Source organism: Pan paniscus, chromosome X, assembly GCF_029289425.2.
Source record: "Pan paniscus chromosome X, NHGRI_mPanPan1-v2.0_pri, whole genome shotgun sequence".
NCBI classification, from domain to species: domain Eukaryota; kingdom Metazoa; phylum Chordata; class Mammalia; order Primates; family Hominidae; genus Pan; species Pan paniscus.
The window spans coordinates 117,329,959-117,344,397 of record NC_073272.2 but is presented as its reverse complement, the minus strand read 5'-3'; the positions used below and the strand labels follow the sequence as shown (position 1 = coordinate 117,344,397).

Here is a 14,439-nt window from a genome sequence, read left to right as displayed (position 1 = left end):
TAATATTGAACTCTTTTCAGTCATATCGAAGAATTTGCTGATCCCTCCAACATGTTGTATTCCTTCACGTTTCTTTCTTTGCACAGGCTATTTCTTCTAGAGTTCACTTGATGTATGCTTCATTCTTCAGCCTCAGTTGCAACGGAATTTTTGTTATTCCTCTGCTGCTGTAGAATGCTAGGCTTATATCACTAAAGCTTCTACACCATATTTTGTATTGTCAGAATACATGCCTGCTTCCCTCACTCAGCTTATGAGCTTCCTGAGGGCCAGGGATTGTGTCTGGTTCACCTTTACATCCACACCACCCAACATAGTACCTAACATGTAGCCAATTCAATAAATACATACTTACTGAAAAATTATTCATTGATCATTTACTTTACATCATGTGTAGTTTTATTTTTAAAAAGCGATCTAGATGGAATGGGATTGACAGATTGAAGATGGGCAATGCAGGGAGATGAGTTATATGTATTTTTGAAGTAGCTCATTTGTTTAAAAAAAACAGTAGGGGCTAGATTCCTGGGGGATTGATAAAGAAAAAAAGATAGGACTTAATGACTGGCAACTATGGGCAAGAGAGAGGGAAGAATTAAAGATAATAAAAAATAAAGATAATACAACAAATAGCAGGATAGTGACCCTTAAAAAAATAAGGTTACTTTCAGGTAAGCATGTTTTTTTTTCTAAGTTGGATTTCCTGGTGTTAGTATTTGTCTCACTCTACCTTTGCTCCAAAGATGAACACTTTGTTCCTGTTCAGTTTACCAGAACTAAGTTCAAGATATATGTGCTTCTCATTTTCATATCTGGCCAGCAGTTTAGATATGAAATATAAATAGTTCAACTACACTGACTACAATTTCCTATCAAGGGAAGGTATGCAGTACATAGGTTTTTTTTTTTTTTTTTTAAATATATAAAGCCTGTTTCTGCTTTTGGGAGCTACAACTGAAGTGTTGTACCAGGCAGATGCACTGGGGTGCGCTACTATGTAGCAGAGCCTAGCTGTGCATCACAGCTCTTAACTTTAAAACTCCAGAGAATTTGATGAGAGAGGGATCCACAAGAACATGACAAATGATGAGAGTTCAAACCTTAAGAGAAAAATGGGCTTATTGGTAAGAGACCTTTCTTTTCCTTTATTTACTGCTGTTACTTACTCATTAAAATAGCCAGCCTGTTATTTCCATATGTGGCTGTGAAGCGATATACAAAAATCAATTTTAGATGTATTGTAGAATTCAGGAGACATATTGGTAACCATGCAAAAATCATAGGAAGCATGTACAAAGCTTGATTTTGAATAAGATTTCTAAGGGAATTTTATTTTACTTCAGACTGTGTTATAGATTTATTTATATAGCTTAAATGTAATGCAGGTAAGAAATATCTATATATACATATATTTAAAAAGTTAAAATAAAGAATAGTGACTTATGTAGAAATACATAATTTCACTCAGTTGCCAGAAGGTGGCATACCAGATTTTTTTAAATGCACAAAGAAAAGGAATAATATTAATAGGGATATAAAATAAGCTGTATTTAAAGACATTTTGATGCATTTTAAAGCAAAGAAATAATATAATTGTTATTTTTTGGTAGGGCTTAATTGTAAAACATGACAGATATGAATTTGACCTATTATAACTTTTTATCATTCAACAATAATGTTTATGTGTATAGCATTTTAAAAGTATACTTTCAAATAGTACTGTCATTAAGGAGATGCTGTTTTGAATTTATCATTCCAAAAAAGAAAAAATATTTTCCACCTACTTTTTTTCATAGGAAGTTATTAGATTTAGTATCACATTTTGGATAAGGTCTTTGTCAAGGTCTTTCTAAAGATATTATTAAACTATGACTTTGATATAGTTATGGATTTAATAATGCAGTAGTGCTTGTGAGATGACCCAGAAAAAACCAAGACAGTTTATTTTGAAAAAAAGTGAGATAAGGCTAATGCTTACTTTCTATATGCTGATAACAACATAAATGAAATAAATGGAAATAAATGAAATTTTATATTAGAGCTCATCAAACATTTGCCAGCATACTTTAATTTTTTAAGAGAGTTGACTGTCAACAGCCTATACTGTAGTGCTTCTGTAGTAGTCTCTATTTTTAAAACTGGATTCCTGAGGCAGTACCAGAAGTATGTCTATCCAATGTTGCTTTTTGTATTAGCCCAAAAGAGCTAGATGTATGACAGAACTTAACAAAAACCAAATCTTCTGGTTAGGAGACAGTATATCTATTTATGTGTTTTTATTAGTTACAAGCAGTATGAAAATAAAAAGAATTGGTAGTAAATGAACCTAGAAGAACATTAGCCATCTGTTCTCTGAAAGCTTGTAATATGTGTCATTTGCTTTCAGGTTTTTATGGCAAAGAAGTATATCAGCAAAGAATTGACCTTTAGGCTTAAAAAGCTACAAAATGGCAAATTATTCCAAGGGGCGAGTATATATTTACTGGAAAAGTGTCTCCTTGTGTCCAAATTTGGCTAGTTTAGTCTTTTAGATCAACTGCCAATCATTGTTATGCTTAATGCCCATCTTTATTCCAGACTTTCTGAGACATTAAGAAAGCTTCTAAAAACAAATAGAATCTTATGGCTTTCTAGTTAAGGGTTTTTAAAAGTTAATTTACATAGTTTAAAATTGTTATGTGTGGTTTTAACTGTTCAGGATTTATAAATATGGTTTATTAATTTACAGCTAAAATGCTGTCAGGGTATGCTTTGAAAAATTTGAACTAAATATAATAAAACTACAATTAACCAGGTTTCTTTTTGCACTCCACTTTCAGGAGACGGAGGCAATTGTCATTAAAACAAGCCGATTTCAAGGATATATTCAAAAAATCAACTTCAGGGTATGTCCAGGGGTCTACATTTTTCCTCACCTTTTTTTTTTTTTCAGTGCGAATTGGTTTTCATGAAAGACCCTGAGAATACTAGAAGACAGTTATCAAGTATAGTTACAGTAATGTCTAGGGCACTGTGTTTATTAGGAAAAAAATATGTAAATCATGCTGTTAAAAATGCCACGCATCATTGTATTGTGCCTTATATTTTCCAACATGCTTTCACAAACATAAATTACTTTGGTTTTCATAACAACACTGTGAGACGGGCAAGGAAAGCAGCATTTTCCCTATTTTACAGATGGGGGAAGATAACACTGGAGGTCAGAAAGCTAACCAGGGACACAGCTGCAGTTGGACCACAGATGCCTAGCTCTGTACTCTTCTGCCTTCTTCCTCATGGAAAAAGTTTGAAACAAGTTTTTAACTTTTTAATCTGTATTACACAATCAAGATAATTTGTTTTCTAATTGTTGTACCTCACAGTTTCCCACTTCGCATCTGTCTGTCTGCTCTGTGCCTGTCTGCCAGCTGGAGACCTTACTTTCAGACTCTCCCAGACCTAGAAGGATCTGGAGTGTGGGAGGGCAAGATAATGGCTGTACAGTTTGCTATGACAACTGGTGTTGAGCAGCCAGTGTTCATATGCTAAGGCAGGCCAGGGACTGAGAAAGAAGACAATCTTACTATAGCTAAGGGATATTCAGCAGGAATTAGCAACCTTGACTTTAAAGCAGTGTTTCTCTAATAGTTTAGTAGACCTGGTGTGATAATCAGCTGTAGTACTTGTTGAGAATGCAGAGTACTGGGCCCCACCTCCAGATATCTACATTTAAAATAATCACCTCATGTGATTCTTATGCACACTAATGTTTGAGCACATCTGCCTTAAAGGTAAAGAACTTTTCTTTTGGTATATGTATTGCAGCATAAAGAAAAGAGCCACTTTTCTCTCAGCAACTTCTGTGTTCCATGTCAAACCATATTAACCAGGGCAGTGGGGAGCAAGGGGCAAGCAAGAGTGATGAATGACAGATATTATTTGCACACATTGCTGGATATACATCTGAAGCATGTCACAATAGCTACTGTTCATTGTGGTGACTTTGACGTATTTTATAAAGGTTTGTGTCTATTTTAGACATGAGGGGCAGAAAGATTTCTGCCAAAAGGTGAAAAATAAGTGAGTTTTGATATTTTAATAACATCTTCCAGTTGTTTTTATTGTAAAGTAATTTTTAAAACTGTATAGAAAACTAGGCTATTCAGGGTTCTGGTAGTTAAGGGTTTACTGTAACAATGTATTTACACTAATTTGTGTTTCCTATGTGTATATCTAGTCTGCCTGATTAGATTATAATGGTCTTGTGGCCAGGGAACATGTGTTCTTTTGTGTATTTGTAACATCTAGCAAAGTCATAAGTTATTGATACTTATTGATGACTGAAATAACTCACTCAGCATGTATCTCCTTTCTAGGGGTTTTGGGCTAGGCAGAGTAAGTTGATTGATTTCATTTGTGAAGTTAAAGGAGACAATCTTACACTGTCAGTAATGGTTAATATACTAAGAAGTTTTCAGTTGAAATAACTGCATTTTAGTTGACAGATGTGAAAGTGTGGTCCTAATTAATAAATGTGCTTTTTCCCTGTTTAGAGTATCCATTCAAGCTCGATCTTGCCTCTTCACCCTTTTTGGAATACATGTTATGTTGTTCTGTGCTTTACAAATCTGAATCTGAAAAATTGATATTTCTAGAAACCCCTAAACATAAATATTTTTGTTTAATTTCTGAACAGTATCATAGAAATTTAAACAAATGCCTAGACCCTGTAGTGGAAGATTCATAAAAATGCTCAAGTGTCTCTGACTTAAATCAAGCTGAATAAGGAATGAATGAATAAATATATGCTAGCTAAAGGGAAAATGTAGCTTCAGAATTCTATGAGAAGTAACTGATTATTTAAAACATATATTTGATTTTGAAGACATGAAGTGGTTCTGAACTTATTAGTTGAAGTAGACAGACATAGAAAGGAAGTCAAGAAACCCAGATTTAGATTACCTCTAGCTTAAATCTAGATTCAACCTAGAAGATGAATTCTGTTTTTATTCAAAATGGAATTACTTTAGTTAGTAGTAGACCATGAGATAAAGGAAAAGAAATGATTTCCCTTTCATTGGATAGCCATTGCATCCAAATAATAAAGCTAAACCTAATGCCAAAACAAGCTGTGATTATTTTACAACACATGAACACTTGATGTGGCATGTGCTAATGATGTTGTACATCATGGGATTTTAATTGAATTTCTGTTTGCAGGCATAGCAATTTTAAATTACATACTTTTCAGCTAGAGTCTACAATTTAGACCTATGACCATACACTTGGCATCTTTCAGTATAACTGTCTCTGTACTCTTTAGCTGTTTGTAGAATTTAAAATCGCTAAAGAGAAGAATTCTAAATTGGAAAACGAAAAGGATCTGGAAATAGTCATGAAAATAGAAGTATTGACCAGGTTGCTAAGTCTCTTGGATAGTGGCATAGTGGGCAAATAACATTACTGTAAGGACATCTTTAAGAAAACTGTTGGGTTTCATATTATGGCAATGGGTCACAAGGTTCAAGTTTGAAATTGAGCCTTTTTTGAAGTGTAAGATTTTCTCATTCATTATTTGGTCAAAACCTTTTATTTTTAGATGACAGTAGTTTCTGTGGGCATATGTATATGAAATTCAGTTTTAATGATTAAACCTAGGAAATGGTAAAAGTTAAAGCAATTGAATATAAATGGCTCTTTCTCATAGAAAATTTAAATAGTGTTAAATAGTCTTAATTAGTCATTAGGATTAGCTTTCTGTGAAAGTGCTGCTGGTTAGCAAAATGTTATTTTGATTACTCTATAAGTATTTTTAACCAATATTTATAAATAGGAAGAGGAAGAGATTGGATAACCAGGTGATCTTCTAACCTCATTTTTGGTTATAACATTTATGATGCACATGTGAATGTTGTAATAACTTTTTGGATGTAAATATACATTTTTCAAGGTAGTAGTACTATTTCATTAATTTAAAATTGGGATGTTGAAGAAAATATACTCTTCTAAAGATCTTTCAGAAATTCAGACTTTTATAAAAGTATAGGTATTTCTGAAATAATATAGAATATGGCAAATGGTGAATTTCTGTAACTGGCATGTCTTTTGAGATTTGGTATGTGATATGCTTATTACTGAAAAAATTTTCAACTATCATAAATAAACATTATTAGAAGTTGTTTATTCTTACCAAAATAGTGCAGGATTTACAAATATAAAGATTTCAGTATTCCTTACATTGTCTTCATGCCACTTTGGCAGTCTTGCTTCTATATTTGATGCTACCAAAATTAAAAAAAAAAGTGAAACTATTTGGAAAGCTTCATATGAATGTATTTTCATTCAATAGAGCCATATTCTTAACTGTTCAGTTGCACTGTACATTTTAAGTGGCTTTTTATTTTGATAAGTTCACAGATTCAATCAGAAAAGCTAACAATAGCTTGACTATTTTATTTACTCAAAGTAGTTTAAGGAGATACTTAGGAAGTTGCTGAGAGATGACTAAACAGGTGAGTGATCACTATTTCAGGTGATAGAGATTTTTTTATTGGAATATTTATTTTATTTAAGAAAGTATATATATATTCTGGATGATTTCCTTCAATATATGCTTATTTTTAATAAGATAGTATGTTTCTACATATTTTTTCATTTTAAGGAGATTATAGCCTAAAATTATCAAATTAACAGATAAATATCCCTCTTGACCTCTGCTTTTGGTAATAGCAGGTTTAACAACAGTGTTTTAAAAATCTTTCAGGATATATTCTGGCTTCAATATATAATTCTGATTTTCACTCCTCTGTTTATAAATTTCCCTTTCAATTTACTCAACAAATACTTATTGAGTGCTTTCCAACGGGCCAGGAATGGTGCTGGATTAGGAAGATACAAAGATTTAGGGATTCCTTCTTGAAGGACACAGGAATTTGGGAAAGACATCTTGGGCAGATGAAGTAAAATAGCTATAGCACAGGGTGTGGTAATAGCATGGCCTCTTTTTGGAGCATTGGATATATTACCCCTACTGATGATGATAAATCGTCTCTCTGTATTGCTCTTACCAAACAATTTAAAAATGGTAATCTAAAATCACATATGTAAATAGTACATAGTATATATACTTAAAAACTATTGATTTGCCAGGTGCAGTGGCTCACGCCTGTAATCCCAGCAATTTGGGAGGTCGAGGCAGGCTGATCACCTGAGGCCAGGAGTTCAAGACCAGCCTGGCCAACGTGGTAAAAACCCATCTCTATTAAAAATACAGAAAATTAGCCGGGCATGGTGGCGCATGCCTGTAATCCCAGCTCTTTGGGAGGCTGAGGCAGGAGAATTGCTTGAACCTGGGAGGCGGAAGTTGCCGTGAGCCAAGATCGTGGCACTGCACTCCAGCCTGGGCTACAGAATGAGACTGTGTCTCAAAAATAAAAAAAAAAAAATAAAATAAAAACCATTGATTTCCACTACCACAACCCCAAGCATACACAAACATCCTGGTTTGGAGTTTAAAGCATTTTTTTTTTAAACAGATGGGAATACTTTGAAGCATACACGGGTAGAAAAAAAAAAAGAAAAGCCATAAAGAGTATAGATAGTGCCAGAAAACAAAATGAAGAAGGAAGGGCAAGAACTTCTGAATTTCCCATTCAGTGTTACTCCTTTTTACAGCCTTAGTGAAGGAGTAAAGTTAGTCAGAATCTGTGGATCATTGGGTCCCCAACAACTGGATCTTTGTTCTCTGCTCAGTCTCTCTGTATTTTTGCCCACTCATCCCAGCTCCTATCTTAGCCCCATAACCTCTTTCATCTGACACCCAACTATAAAAAGTATTATGTAAATATCAGGAATTACTACCACTCTGGCTTTCCTTTCCCCTTACAGCCAGCCATTACCTTCCTCACCCCTATTGTCTTCTCCTTTGGATCCATTACCTAGTGTTCCTGCCTTTTCAACACACTAGCATCTCTTACTGCTGTTTTTTCTCTGCCCAACATGGCACCCTTCTTATCTTAAGGAAATGTTACAGATAGGAAGAATTACTGCCCTTCACATTGCTTATGCCATCATGGTGTGAGGAATTCTCTACGCATATACATGAGTGTGTGCCTGCATAACATTGTTTGTATTGTTTGATGATTTTGACTAATTTATATTTCTTGATACCTTTGATATAAATCCAAGGCATAGTCATAGCTACAAAAGGGAATGTCTTTGTAGATTCCCTGTTGGCCTACTAGGTTTCACACAGTTCTGTTAAAGAAATTTCTAATGTAAAACTTTCCAATGTAGTTGTCTTTGAGAAACATCTGGGATTTTCCATTTTTTATTGTGGCAAGACTACATATCTGAGTATCTAGTAAGAAATTTTAAATGTATCTGATAGTTTCCTGAAACAAATAAAGGAGACACACATGCACGAATATATAGTCATATATGTGTATAAAAGATACACACAAACACACATGCATGTAAGTGTATAAGTGTACATAGCCATGAATGTGAACAATTTTATTTCCTGTAAGAAGGAACCCTTAATGTATCAAGAATTTTGCTTTGCTGTCCAGAATTTTGTGTGTGTTTTAAAGGGTTTAACCGTCCTATTTGGTTGCTATCCAAGTACTTTTACTGATTGGTGGAACATAAACAAAGCACACAATTTGGCATGATCTGCAGTCTTGTCTAAGCATTGTGAGTAACATGGATATTTTAGATTAATCTGAAGAGACATTTCAGAACTGAAAAGATTACACAGTGCCTGTTCATACAAACTCTGGCTAGGGCTATTAGTCTTTAGCTGTACCTACCACAGGATTAACCAAAACTTGCATGAAAAAGTAGATAATTTCTTAGGGGACATCAGGAAAAAAATGGAGCAAGAGATTAGAAACACGATATATTAGTTCATTTGGTGAGGTGGTACTGGTGACAAACTGTACTAGTCAGTTAGCAAATTAAGTTTTACTATAAAATTATTTAGGAACATATACATTGAGAAAAAAATCAGAGTATTGGCAATATATTTACTTTTTCTCTTATACTGTGACTGCTTAAATTATATTTTCTTCCTGAACATTCTTAAACATCTTCTGGAATTAAGATTTTGGAAATGGTTCTTCATGCACAGCTTTTCTTTTATGGTGTTTTTCTCCCACTTCTATTTTTCAGTGAACATATAATTGGAGGAGTTGATATCTCTTTGTAATCCTGTTTCTTTAGAATACATTGAGACATTTATAGAGTGTGATTCACTTCAAATAGAAACATGCATCTTGTGGAATGGTCTCATTGGGAAGAACAGTAGGGATTCTACAAGAGTCCTATACTAGGAGATTGAAATTTGGTTTCTAGTTTCTCTTTTGCTGCTAGCTTGTGATACAACATTGGGCAAGTTAGCTTCTCTGGGTTTCAGTGTTTTCATTTATACAATGAGGGTACTGAGAAAAATGAATTCTTAGAGTCCTAAAATTTCAACAAATCTTCTCCTTTTACATTCTAAGAGTTGGCTCTTTTTGTAGCCTTGGCCAAGACCCATCATTGTCCTTTGTTTGTTACGTCTCTGAACTGTGCATTTCACAGGTATTTTTTAACTGATTAGTTAATGTTCATAAAATGCGTCAAAGAGCTTTTATGTATGTTGTCTTTCTCTCCTGTTTTATGCAATTGTACATAATAGAAGCCAAGTGTTCTGTAATCAAAGTAAGTGTTTCCTACGATGTGACCAAGGGTTTTTTGACATTTGCTATTCTAAATATTAAAGTAGTGGGACACTGAGCCTGCATAAAATTATATTTAAAATATATGTTGAATCATTTTTGTTCATTCCATAGGTGAACATATTTTTAGTTCTAGAATGTAATGGGAATTATAATTACACTCCATAGTTATGACTGGATTCTCCACCAGGGTAGTAACATCTGATTTGTTTGGATGCTGCCAACTTGTAATTAGGATGATTTTACCTGGCTGAAGTTTATTTCTAAATAATATGTGAGGAATAGTGTTGTTAAGTGAATTAATAGTGTAAAGTGTTGTTCATGAACTGTATTTCTGATTAAAGGGATTATTTTTAAGGACTTTGGCATAATAGTTGTTTGCTCATGAGAGGTAATTATAAGTGACAATAATTTGTTAAAGGAAAAGTAAGAACTGAATATATATACATCTCCACCATCAGATATAATGCTTTTAGGGTTTTAGGTGTTTTAGAGTGCTGAGGATGGGGTGTAGGGAGGCAGCCTTACTTTCTTTTCATGCTGAACAAATATTAAAATTATTGGGGTACCACAAAAACAAATATTAAATATTAAGTCTGCAAGAAATCTAGACTGAAAAATTGACCTGGAAGATTCATGGTATTAGATAGCTTCTTTGGAGCCCAATGAAATTCGACAAAAGTATGTTGTTTTTTTTGAATCAGTTGATTGTTTATAGAAGAATAATAACTTATAGAAGGATATTCTTATAGAAGAATAATAATCTTTACAATAAAATGATCTTCACTTGTTTGTGGTGGTTCCCTTTTTGGGAATTTGGAAAACTCTACCTTAACTTGCCCGTTTTCCACTCATCAATGTTTGAGAAGTCTTCATAGACAGATAAACTCCTGGAAACACTTCACTACCATGTTTTTTACACAGGTTTTTAGATCTTCATTCTCAGAAGGTGAAGTAGACCAGGCACGGTGGCTCACGCCTTTAATCCCAGCACTTTGGGAGGCCAAGTCGGGTGGATCACCTGAGGTCAAGAGTTCGATACCAGCCTGACCAATATGGTGAAACCTTGTCTCTACTGAAAATACAAAAATTAGCCAGGCATGGTGGCAGGTGCATGTAATCCCAGCTACTCAAGAGGCTGAGGCAGGAGAATTGCTGCAACCTGAAAGGCAGAGGTTGCAGTGAGCCTGGATTGTGCCACCGCACTCCAGCCTAGGTGACAGAGGGAGACTCCGTCTCAAAAAAGCAAACAAACAAAAAGATTCATAAGCTGGAAAATGATTGAGTCTCTTTTCTAAAACATCACCTCCTTACTACATAATATATAGCTGCTTTATGTTTTATATTTTTAAATGTTTGCAAATGCTTCGGGTTTTGAAAATTTGTTTGAAACTCACTGTGGAATAAGACATTTCAAACTTGATGTGTGCATACATGTGTGTGGCGCTGTGTGTGTGTGTGTGTGTGTGTGTGTGTGTGTATGTATGTATTTCTCCTTCTTTGGATTTCAAACAAGTTGCCCCTGCTGATTATACTTGAGGCCTTTTTGCTATATAACCATTAAGGATTATTGCAGAAAGCCTTCTAATGTAAAATATTGACTATAATTTATGTGTATTAATGACAGGTTAAAAAAAACTTTTAAATATATTTTGGCCACTAGCGCATTGATAAATATTCCTTTCTCTGACTCATTTGACAATTTCTGTGAGTCTGTTTTGTGTGCAAGTACTAAAAGGAGTTGGATATATAATTTAACCCTTTAAAATGCTTGACTGGGTTTTTGGGGGCTGTTTCTTTTGTATGATAGGTTGAATAAAAATTGTATGTAAGGTAATGATGGTTGACATAATTTTAATATTTACAAAGTTCATATATTACTTGTCAATCTTTCAAAATAAGCTTTCTCTTTCCATATATGTATGTAGGTGTATATGTACATACTGCATGTACATATATGTTTTGTGCTTCACAGGAAAATAGTAGTTTGTCTTTTTGCCTTGATATTGGTCTGTATCTTAAAAGGAAGGCATTTGTGATTATGTTAGTTGATTTCATGCTGTATTTCTTATATATTAAATTTGGTATTTTGGAATTTTTGAAAATAGTTCCTTACTGTAGAAACATTCATGTGTGTTTCTAAAATACAGATGAAAAAGCCTCTTAGGGGACTAAATCTCAATCTTTAAAAACTAGGAATAATTTGGAAAGAATATTCGAACGCCAACTATTTAAGTTGGAAGCATGAGTTTATTGTTTGGATACAGACTTGAAAGTAAATATGAACTTTGTCCCTGCAGTGATTTTTTAAAAATAGGTAGTTGCTTTCATGTCAATCATGATCTGCCTTTACTAAGCTTACATTGATGGAAATGGATAATTCTGTTTTTAGGTAGAAGCAGAAGGGTACTATGATTGTGAATTGCCTATATCAGAAGTAAAATTCTTCAGCCTGTAAATAAACAGTTCAGCATAATACTCATTTAACCTATATTCACTTTTTAGAATTGTGTAGAAAATTTGTGAGTTTGTTTTGGTGCTTAAAACAGAAGCTTAAAAGTCACTTTCAGGGCATTTACAACGCTATTTTCTGGCAGTATTTTGAAACAATATAGATGAGCCCTTTATTTGCCATTGCTTTCATGAAATACCTCAAGCTGCCTTTGACAGCAGCTTCAATTTTTGAACCTCCTTGACAATCGCTAATCCCTATAGGTTACTGGACCCGCTGTTGGGCTTTGGAGTGGTCCCTGCTGGACACCTGCTTGGCCAGCAGTGTTGGTCTTTCCTCTAGGCAATTTGTGAGCTGTCTGCGGGGGAGGGAGGGGAGGAGTGGGGGGTGGGTGGTGAACAAGAGGGGAAAGGGGAGAGAAGGGGAGGGCAGTATTGAATTAGATTGTTGATAGCGTCCCTCTGAGGACTGCTATTAAGAGCATGCTACTCTGTACTTCGCTGCTGCAGAAGAGAGAGTGATATTTGTGTTACTACAGCATGTTGTAAATGTGTGAGATTTTGCTCATCTCAGCTTGGAAATAAGAATAGGGAAAGGAGAGCAACTTGAATCAGAAGCTACTAGAAGAGCCTGCAGAGTTCTGAAGCAGTTTATATTCTTCTTACATTTTGCCTTCTCCTAGCTGGAAAACAGAGGGACTGGAATTTTTGAAACGGGCTTTTCCCATAATGGCGTTCTTGATTTGTGTGGCCAGAGCTTGCACAGGAGGAAAGCAGGCTGCTGAATTTAGTCACTGATCTCTATTAGCGGTGGCCTAAGGCTATGCTGAGGTTTATATCCCATTTGTATTGTTGCAGCTCAAAAGAAGATTGTTCAGAGGATGACAAGTGTATTCTGAGTAGGTATGTTGTTGTTTCATTTTCATATGAAACCCATCTATGTTTTTTCTTGCTACTATTGGTCAGAAATCAGGTTAATAGGTGCAGAATATAGTACAGTGCTGCAGTATCCCTGTTAAGGTAGAACAATGGTATTGCAAGCTTAAAAAAAAAAAGCCTGGCTGCTTTTATTAAATAAAGCTGCATTGTATGGTATGCACAGTGCAGTCCTAAAAAAATATACTGCAGTCAACGCTTTTCTGGCACTATTGTTGAGTTGGAATGATAGAATCATCATATTGCTTTAGGGGACAGAAGAATTTAAGGAGGTACCTTACAGCCCTATTTTACAGATTGGAAGCATCGGTTTAAGGGCACTGGCAGAATCCTTTGCTTGTTCTCCGCGGCAGCCACTGCTGTGTCAGTACAGTGTGGAATGGAAGTCTTAGTTAGTAGTCTGTTATGGAAACGCTCTTTACTGTTATTGTAGTACCGTGGTGACAACATGCCATTGAAATGGAAAACGAGCTCTCCTGCTATCTGGAAATTCCCAGTTCCTGTGCTTAAAACATCCAGGTCAACTCCACTTTCTCCAGCATACATGTAAGTGAGAGAAAATAGGATATTAAAGTGGGATTTCATTCATGAATCTACCTTGTGGCAAAACGGGGGCGGGGGAGCCCCCAAACAGCAACATCCAAAAACCTACAGGATTAAAAACCTCAAGCTTGCTTACATTTAAAGATGTTGGCATGCCCACACTTCATCATTGTTTTGTTTTTCTAAAGTTTATGTTTATTTAAAGTGTTTAATGGTAATCTAATTACCAGTGTGAAAGTACAAAGGCATACCTAAGGAATTGCAAAATAATTAACTTTAATATTTAACATATGTTGGATTTGTTTGAAGTTTTGAATATCTAAAACACTTAGGATGACTTCTTTTGTGTAATGGCATTAAAAATTGATGATTGATGGTGGTGTGTTAAATATGGTAATGCCTCTTTACTATTTTTTCATGAATTAAAAACAGAGTTAACATTGATCAGAAAATGAGTCTTTTAATTGAGACTTTTATACTTTAGTTGTGTATGAATATTAATATGTTTGATAGTACATCTTTCTCAGTTTTATCATTCAAGTTCTGAAGTGTAAGTTTGAATTTGTGCAAATTATATCTCTATGAGCAGTTATATTATGGGGATTGAAAAAGTACTCTACAAATGTCTGTTTTAAAAATGTATTTTAAGTAAATACGTACTGAAGTGCACTGGGAAGTCTTTCTAGAAGTTTTCAAAATTTTTGAAAATCTTTTTAAATTTGCAGTGTTGCTTTAAAGGCAAAATCCAGGAGATATAATAAAATGTTCTTTTAAAGTATTGTTCATGATCCTTTTTGGTGGAGGAAAACCG

The 14,439-nt window shown here is 34.5% G+C and overlaps 1 protein-coding gene across 8 annotated transcripts in view; it reads left to right on the top strand.

Moving 5' to 3' along the window:
• KLHL13 (kelch like family member 13) overlaps nt 1-14,439 on the top strand; it is a 218,866-nt gene that overhangs the window by 128,860 nt on the left and 75,567 nt on the right. The window contains exons 1-2 of one of the 8 annotated variants that reach the window (XM_034949556.3): nt 336-1,124; nt 2,820-2,885. The exons of 4 other annotated variants lie outside the window; for them this stretch is intronic. In XM_034949556.3, the coding sequence (XP_034805447.1) occupies nt 1,084-1,124; nt 2,820-2,885 (107 nt within the window). In that variant the 5' untranslated portion in view covers nt 336-1,083. Of the gene's footprint in view, nt 1-335; nt 1,125-2,819; nt 2,886-12,636; nt 13,053-13,518; nt 13,632-14,439 lie in introns of those variants that run through there. 3 more of the 8 variants (XM_008966906.4, XM_063601660.1, XM_003814283.4) reach the window with 3 other exon arrangements.